The sequence below is a fragment of the Poecilia reticulata genome, linkage group LG8 (assembly GCF_000633615.1).
Source record: "Poecilia reticulata strain Guanapo linkage group LG8, Guppy_female_1.0+MT, whole genome shotgun sequence".
NCBI lineage: Eukaryota > Metazoa > Chordata > Actinopteri > Cyprinodontiformes > Poeciliidae > Poecilia > Poecilia reticulata.
Window position 1 is genome coordinate 23,086,890 of NC_024338.1, and position 9,568 is coordinate 23,096,457.

General features: G+C 42.2%; 1 protein-coding gene across 1 annotated transcript in view; it reads left to right on the plus strand.

Annotated features, from left to right (window-relative positions):
* Positions 1-9,568, plus strand: part of fam20ca (FAM20C golgi associated secretory pathway kinase a) — a 41,355-nt gene that overhangs the window by 5,381 nt on the left and 26,406 nt on the right. Inside the window, exon 3 of the mRNA XM_008416823.2 lies at positions 922-1,000. Coding sequence (XP_008415045.1) covers positions 922-1,000 — 79 coding nt within the window. The remainder of the gene's footprint in view (positions 1-921; positions 1,001-9,568) is intronic.

Genomic DNA, 9,568 nt, shown 5'->3' on the forward strand with positions numbered 1-9,568 from the left:
ATATATAATGAGTCAAAGCAAAAGGGAAAAAAAACTAGCCTGCACTGAGTAGGATGGATTGAGACAGACAGAGCATAACAGAGAGGATGTGAATACAAGGATGACATATGCAAACAAAAAAAAAAAGGAGAAGCAAGGAGAAAATAGAGAAACAAAATGTTAGAGCTCTCGAGACGACAGCACTAAGAGAGTCAGTAAACACAGAATACAACTGTACGCTCGTCCAACAATCTGGCGCACTACAGGGAGCTTATACTGATATTGGGGCTGGGCAGCGGCACGGTGTTTTGTAATGTGCTCAAGTTAATATGCTGTAATAAATGAGCAAATCCCCTCAAAACGCGGGTCCGTTGTGACAGGAACACAAGGCTTTTCGGACAAGCTTGGCCTGGCGGTCCTTTTGTTTGAGTCAGAGGGAGGCAGGAAGCTCGCCGTCAGAATCCATCACCCCGTGGGAGACTACGCGGGTATGACTGATAGTCAGAGACATAAGCTTCCAGCGTACAGGAGGTCAGCGTGTCTGAGTGACAAAGGAAGTGGCTAATGTGCACAAGACGTCACGGGCGATGTGAGCAATCAATGGAGGTTTGCAGAGAAATGTCAAGCTATTGATCCTAAAAGGAGGAGGAAACTTCTCTGATGAATTCAGATCACTCTTTATTTGCAAGTTGTCACGTTTGTTTTACGTCGCACACAGCTTCAGAAACCCTAATTGTTTCTCTTTTGTTGCACACTGTCTGCTAAATTGTTTAACAGACACGCAGATCTGTTGTGAATTCACGCAAAAGCTTCAACTATTAGCAAACGCAGAATCATCTGTGCAGATGTGGTGGCGTCCCTCGTTAGAGTGTGTGCTTGCCTTTGTTTACGCTTTCGACGGTGTGACTTTATAGCCTAACGTCTCACTTGTTTTCCTCCCAGCCATGAAATCCGGAGGCACCCAGCTGAAGTTGATCATGACTTTCCAGAACTATGGACAAGCGCTGTTCAAGCCCATGAAGTAAGTAGAACCGGAACGGCTAAAATGATTTTAATAGGTACGCTATGGTCACCTGGATTTTTATAAACATTGGCCTTGCAAAGGTTTTCATACCCCTCACAACCTTTTTTTTTTTCATTTTGTCATACATTTTAAGAGTAAAAAATCTTAAAAGTGTGGTACGCCGTTGCAGCCAGCCATGTTGAGATATCACAGCACAGCTGAGGTTAGATGAAACTAAAATCATGGTCTATCATGTAAAATCCCGTTAAAACACATTGAAATTTGTAACTGTAACATGACAAAATGTGGAAACACTCAAGGGATGAATCCTGCTATCGCAGGTGAGTTGAACAAGGCAAGAAGTACTCAGTGCCGACACTGTCTCTGTTCATATAGACATCTCTCTCCTCTTTGTGAGTTTTTATTCTGATTGGGGAATCGCCTGTCTCCTTTTTAATTAACATCAACAGGCTTATGTGTTAATTAAAACGAGCATTGAGCCATCCCATAGTCGTCTTTGGGGAGGCCCGATATGCCGGCAGAGGCACATTGCTCTTGAAAAAGAAATACCTTTTAACTCTCTGCTGTCTTGAGTTATTCCCCATGAATTCCCATGTCGGCACGGATAAACAGAGTCCAGGCCAACTGTGCGGCGATCAGAAGTAATTGCTCACAAGCCCAGTTTGATTGCTATGAAATGCAAAAAGGTTTTCTGCATGAGAGCCCCTGTGGAGAACATTAGATATGGGGAGTATGAGGGAAAAGGAAGGAGGTAAAGCAATGAAGACATCCACGAGGATACGCGTGTATGTGCGTGCTTGTGTATGCATCTCCCTGCTCCAAGAGTTATGAGTGAAGCTCTGAAAGGTTCAAAATAACCTAGCTTGACAACTTGATCTTGGGATTGGCTTTGATGTTCTTTATCAATTCAAGGAGAGAAGAAAAACATCAGTGAAGCAGCCAGAGTTGGCCCCAGGCATAAGCAAACTAAGCTACTGCTTTGTGCCCCAATCCAAAAGGCAGGTGTCCCCATAAGATTCTCAAAAAAGTCCCAGGAGTTGTTTTGTTGTTGGTTGGATTGAGGGCTTCAGTGACCAGGAAAACTTTTTAAATTTGCTAAGTTGTTTGGGAAATCACACAGTCTACAAAAGTCTTAAATAAATTAACCGAAATATGTAAAATCAAGGTTTAAAAGATGCCTATTGCTAATTGGTGTTTGTCCGGTAACTGTAACGGGGTACACCAAGTGTTTAAAACATTTAAAAATTAAAATTTCAAACCCACTCAAGTTTTTTACTTTAAAGTCTTTAAATCCATGCCAAAGTAGTTGTTAGAGTGACCATAGAGTAATGTAGAGTAATGTTCCCTCCTCCACCTATTGCTACACTTTGCCTATCAGGTGGTAAAAAGAAAGCGACTACTTTGCATGTTGTCTTAAATGCACAATGTTCACACACTTAAACAGGGTGGCTCTGTGGTGGCTGGTTGTCTAAAATTGGGATCCCAAATCAAATTCTGCTTGGGGCTCCATTCAACATTGAGCCTGGCTAAAAAAAAAACTAAAAAAAAAGAAAAAAAACAGCCAAAGTGACATTACATCAAAGTGGCCTGCAGGAGTCAGACACAGTTTGTCGGTTTAATACTATTTTGAGAACAAATGCACAAATTCAGAGAAGTTCTGGTTGGAAATGTTTTGCGTTTATTCTGAGCCGTGGTTCCCGAACACGCAAAACTCCTCAGAAATGTGGTGAAACGGTGGCCTCCTCCCCGAATAGGGCTCAGACTGTGACAACTAACAGCGCAACAGTCGATGCTGTACTGTAACATCCGTGAATGCAAATCTTTTTGTCAACAACAACACCCGGCAGGCACCATCAGCATAGTCACATCTGACAAGAACAAAGATCACCCTAGGTTTGTGCATGTCTGTGTGGGTGATTCACAGGCAATCGGACGATAACATGTATGAGTTGAAGAGGAGTATGTAACTTTGGTGGTGGGCAAGAAAACAAAAGCGAACTACAGGGTTTGTTGAAGTCCTGGGGTGGTTCTCAGTGGTTGGTATTAAGCAGCATTACTAACGGTCATGAAAAGTTTTATCATAGATGCATCTGTTCACTTTTGTCAAGCAGTTGAATCTCTTTGGTGCACGATGAAGATGCATTCGCAACACTGAAATATGATCCGTTACAAGAAAAAGTCAACTTCAAACAGACTTGTAATGTAGAGGTAAACTGACTGAGTACAATAAATGCTATCGTAAAGCTCAAATTACTGTAGGGACTGATTGAACGAAAAATCATGCATTTAAATTGGAAATGAAAAGCTCTGGGTTCTTACTTTAGACATGACCGAAGCTGTCTTTCTCAGATTCTGCTGGAAACCGTTTTGACAGTAATTACATGTCAGTTTTTGAACCACGAGCTACAGATTCCTGCAGCTCTTTGTTTGGCCTGTCATATTTTATTCAGGCTTTCTTGCTTTGACTGTCACAGTCATCTGTCTGCAGTGTGTACAGATATTATACAAAACTCCTCGGAGCGAAATTACTGCAATAAAGACCTTTCTGAAAAACAAATCCTTGAGAAGGAAAAAAAAAACTTCCGTTGTTGTTAAAGAATACACTGAGCTTTTGTCGTTTCTGTCTTACTGATCCAACCTTTATTTATTTTAGGAATTGTAGGGCATCCTGATAAGAGTGGTTCAGAGCATCCTTTTAACGCAGTGTTTGTGTTGACCCATCCTGCTGTACGGCATCAAGTGTTGCTTCAGAGAGGGTTTGATGTTTCGGGCCTCCTTTGAGGTGGATGCAAATCTCTACAAAGCCATAAGTCTGGAGTCTACACAAGTTGACAGCTTGCCAGCCAACTCCACAAGATGTCTTCCCTGTGGAGCGCTCAAAAAGTATTTGAAGCTTTGTTTTATCTGGCTAGCTAACTTTTTCACTGAAACTTTGAGCCCACTTTCGAAGAACAATCGTTTAGATTACGAAACACATCCTCACCCACCAAAAACAGCCTCTCCGTGTGAAGCCATTTTTGCTGCAAGGTGATGGTTCACTTGGTTCTGATGGGTGAGACCCGAACACAGTTCATACCATGACAATGACATAATGGGCACAGTCAACTACCAGAACGTGGAGGTGACGGCGTGTGGTGTTTGTGAGCATAAAGTTTATCTATCAAGAAAATTTTATTTTTGCATTTTATATAGATTTTTTGTCAATATGAAAGCTCTCCTTTTGTCTTTTGATCGCTTTAAGTAAATTCATAAATGCATCTTCCTCTGCATAATTCTAATAAGCAGAGAAAGCAGCTCATGTTTGTTAAACTATAATGGTGTGATCTGGACTGATATATGCAGAAAAGTTACATTTTAACCTACTTTAATTCTGTGTCCACAGTGAACTTTTCAAACCCTAAGTGAAATGCTAGTTTGTTAGATCTCCAGCACTGCTTCTCAGACAACATATCACCTAATTTCCTTCTTCTCAGTGCTCAAAAAAAACATCACATTTGTGCTGGATGCTTTACTACAAGACCAAACACAATAGATTAGGTGTCTTAACCAAAGCAGAGAATATAAGATGGCTGTATCTCGAGATAATCAGAGGCTGTCAAAGACTGAGGAAGAAGTGGCATCTGAACAGAGAAGAAACAGATTTAGGAAGACATTTGAGAAGTAGCTAAACCCCAGAGGGCCGTAGCACTGCCAACCTGTCAGGGAACTGGGTCTTCCAGCTGGAGCCAGGTCACAGAGCAAGCAGAGCCCCTCCCTATGCCAGATCTTTGTGTCTGTCTGGCTCATGTTTCCTTTGCCTATCTGTCTCTGCCAAAATCCTGGTTTGAGTGTGCATGCAGGACCTTAATGTTCATGTTCACTCTAAATGGATTTGTCAGATGGCAGGTGGAGAGGTTAAGGGAGGAGGTGTGTAGCCCTCTGGTATGTAAAGTACGGGCTTGTTTTCACTCCTCCTTTGTGTTTTTTAATATTTCTGTTGTTCAAAACAGTTTGTGTATCCCAGGATTCCTTGAAAGGGATTTCTGTACCGACTCTGCCTTTCTGCCATCAGCTGTAAAATGAATGCGTGTAGCATTAATTTTATTGTGTATATGCACATCTGACACACAGCACAGGTACATAGGACACACACGGCAAACCCTTAGTACCACAGGAAATCTAAATACATCATCTACAGAAACCGAATCAGTTTTGACGTGCTTGAGCTCTTTGTATTTGTGTCTTCTCTGAAATCTAATAGCTGCGACAAAGAGGCAATTTTCTTTATCGTCTTCAGACAGTTTGTGAGCAGGCATGTTTATTGTAGCCCATTGTTATACGAGGCTGCCCCCTTGGTTCAGTTATGGCATCTTTCTCAAAGGTATTCGTGGAGTATTAAGTTATTAAATCAGGAGAAACGAACCCTTCTTTGTTTGAAACAATGAAAGGTTAGTGACTTTATTATGAATTTTAATGCTTTGTTGGAAAAGCTTGGGATTTTTTATCCACTGAGAGGACAATAAATATTGCCACAATGTAAAAACATTGGTTACACAGATATGAAGGCCTTATAAAGTGGCTCAAATGACAGGCAAGCCTGGGCCAATTAACTATGAAAAATTGTGTTACAGTTGAAAAAAGATACAACTTACCATTAATTTGCTTAAATAGCTGGCTTCCTTAACATTGACCTTTTGTAGCTTTCTATCCCTATGGAGGAACTGAATGACCTTCAGCTGGATAACTACCTTCCCCATGATTGCCGGCCTTAAAGCTTTTCTGTACATCCAAGTAACTTTATAATGAACTGCGATGCACCTGCATCTTTGATGCATGTGAAGTGAAAAACGCTCCTGACATCTTACATTTCAAATTGTTTTTCCTCTGGTGCTCCCATCTCTCAAATTCTTCTCAAGGGCCATCGCAGCGCCGCCGGCTATCATAAGTTAGACACGGTTTTAGGAGCTGCTGTCTGAACTCATCGCTAAATGTATGCACGATCACAGACGAGTCACATTACTATAGACAGCTGTTGGTGCAGCTGCCGTGCGCGCACACGTGTAGAAATACACACATACACGCTGCAAAGAGACATTCTCCGTGAAGGTTACGGAGTTTGTGCACCCTCCGTCACCCACAACTGGTGCCGGGAAATGCACGAACCGCGAGCCAAGCTGCAGCTGTAGCCGCTCACTCAGTGCGCTCGCCCTGGGCATGAGGTGACGACTGCAAACCCACACTCTGGGTATGACCACAAAGGAATACCAGCTCGCTCGCTCCAAACCCCACACACTCTTTGGTCGTGATTATTTTTCCTGCGACAAGTCAAAAACCCTTGAAGATCTTAAAAATCGTTTTATATTAGCAACCTAATTCAAGACAGTTTTCACCCAGCTTGTTGTGCAAAAAGCTCCAGCCGAACTGTCACATCCATCTCTCTCCTTATTTGCTACTTGCGTACAGCTCTGCTCTTGGATTTCTTGCAGCTCAATCAGCCTCTCAATCTAAAATGTGCTCGTCAGGGAAAGAGTCTTCGGCTTGTCTGCAGCCTCTGCTTTTGCTGCCTTGGCTGCCAGGGGGACGGAGCAGTACCTCAGGATGCCAGGCAATTTCTCTGACCTGGCTGTTCCAATCAATGGCAATCTGCAGAGAGCAGGTGTGGCTCATTCATGAGTGGGAAGAGATGAAGGAGGCAATAAATTTCAAGTGAAGGGTGTTTGTTTGTGTGTGCGCCTGTAGCATGTTAGTTTCACTGCTTTAGATGGGGAAAACATTCACGTTCATATTTCTGTGTCTGCAAATAACTTTCTGACCGGATCACTTTATTTTTGAGAAAAAAAAAAAAGGATGATGTGTTGATTCCGTAAATAATAAGGCTAATGAAGCATAATGTTCAAAATGTCTTCAATTTGTGTGGTTAAAAGCCAGTCTGACTCGCAGTTTGACGGAGCCTTGCAGTGCCGTAAAACATTTCTTAATGAATCTGGTGGACAGTTTGATTGCGCTGCTATTTTACTTGTTTACAGTTCGGCATTTAAGACAAGTCAAGTTTATTTGCATGGCACATTTCAGCAACGAGGGCAGTTCAAAGTGCACGTGATTCAGGAGAAGAAATTGCTTTTGAAATATTAAAACTCATATCTTTAGGTAGTAAACATAACGAGGTAGGTGAACTGTTTATTTAGATGATTCAACCGAGGCTGACTCTGATACCCAGTGAGGCAGAGCTGGGTATGGTTGCACAGTGTTTGGAGCAAAATGTTACAGCACATATCCTGCGGCATATTGCCCATTTATTGCCTTATCTGTCATTTCAATCAGACTCTGTCATCCAATGGCTCTGTGGTTTAAACACATGGAAAACAAGAAATAATTAAAATAGATCATTGTTTCACCACCTTTGTCCTCAGGGCACACAATGTGTGTTCTAGGTGTTTTCCTTCTGCCATAAACCTGCCTTAAATAGATCCTTGATTAACAGGCATCTGCAGCCCTTGACGGCATGCTGAGGTTGTTCAATCATTTGAAGTAGGCATGCTGGAGCAGAGACGCATTTAAAAAAGGGAGGACTGTGGGCCCCGAGGACCACGCAGAAACACCGGTAGAGATTATGGTTTTCATCAGAGGAGCAAATCATACTGTTTTGCTTTTACATTGTAAACATATTTGTTTCTGTTTTTTGACACGACATTGCACCGTTAGGTATGCGCTCTGAGAGTAGAGCAGAAAAAGCCAGCCTAAGGCATGCGCAAACTGAGCAGCTGTGAACCAGAACATGCGTCTTATTTGATGGCTTTCACCCTCTCAAGTCAAATGTAAGTTTATGTTCAAAGTGCTCTCAGCATCAAAACAATCTTTGTAAATTTGTGAGCCAATGACTTTAACTTATTTCAACTGGTTTTCTCATCAAAAATCTATTGGAATAATTAAGAATAACAACAGAGTATTACAGCTGTAACACTTTATTCATATCTCAGACCAGAAATATGTACTTTTAAGGAGATAATTTTTCACAATTATGGCAGTTGGCACCATCGGGACCATCGTTAGTAATGTCTATGTTTCATAGCGCAAGGGCCTAAAACTTCAACACTTGATGCATGCTGAGGAAGCAATTCAACCATTTTCAACATGTATGTAGGACCATTTAAACATATAAACACTGCAGAACCTTAGCCTTTGAGAGCCTTGCTCTAAATGTTGATCCTGGCATCAGTTTTGAGATTTCCATAAGCCCAGAAATCCTAAATGTTTTTGGCACTACTCCCAAGGCTCATAGAGAAACTCAAAGATCTGCTAAATAAAGACTCCAGAAACGCATTTTGGCTTGTGGCCTTCACGATGATCCGTAAGCTGTCAAACCTTTTGAAATCCAGCATGTTTTATGTCACAGAAGCTCAGAAGGACAAAAGAGATCAACTTTGCTTTACTGTGTAAAGCCTTCCTGTTATCTGCTTCCAGTCTTGTTCTCCTCCCCAGCCTCAGTGAAACCACAGACCTGTTTTTAAAAAAAGCCATAATAACAGTAGATGTATAATGCATAAACATTCAAACATAGATGACATTAAGGTGATATTAGTTGAGCTGTAGTGACAGGCAGTAGCTGGCTCCTTAATTTCAATTCTTTCCAGGATTCCTTATTCGCTTGGAACTACTCCACAAGCGAACAAAACCTCGGGAAGCTGGTTTAGCATCTGCTATCAAACAATATATCCATTCTTCTCTCCTCTATCTCGTACTTCTAATGGTCTTTCTCACTCACATACTCGGGCACACAGATATTGTATTCTAGTCTGAGGCATCCTCAACATCTGTTTCTCCTGCAGCTTTGTGCTTGGATTCAGGCTGCCAGCCCCAGCAGCTCTTCTCCAGGCTCAGAGCGCTGCTGACTCCCTCCTTAGGTCTTTAAGATTAATTTGGGTTTTAAGCCGCTCTAATGTGGATGAGGCTTGCTCATCTCGCAGCACCTCCTTCTCCCCCACCCTCTCTCTGCTCTCGTCTTTCATCCCTTCTTCTCCCCACTCAATTCTATTTGTTCCATCAAAGACTTCAGTGTAGCGCCGCCTGAGGCTGATACCGTTGTAAAAGTCGGCGTTCTCAACACAGCCTTCTGCCACGAAGTTGGTTTCCAGTGTTTTTCTTTTTTACCTCCCCTTGCTCTTCGCTGTATACGTTTCCCATTTCAACTGTGGAGACAAAGTCTTTTAATGAAATTCTCACACTTGCGGCTGTTGCTCGTGTGTGTTTTAGCTGCGTGAATGTGTGTTTGCTTAGTGCAATCCAAGTGTGTGGGCGCCCTGACCTCTTGTGGGCTCTTGTGAGATGAGCCAGTTAATTAGTGCTCAGTTAACAGTCATAAAACCAGCCGCACCGAGTGGTCTGTCATATCTGCATGTTCATCATCACACACAAACAAACACACGCACACACGCATTTTGAGTTGATAATTTGCGTGGCAGAACTTCAGCATGAGATGCTTTAATTGAAGTGTCAATCATCTCCCTTCGTTCTGCGCGTTATCTTATGTGTCACCGTGTGTGTGTGTGTGTGTGTGTGTGTGTGTGTGTGTGTGTGTGTGTGTGTGTG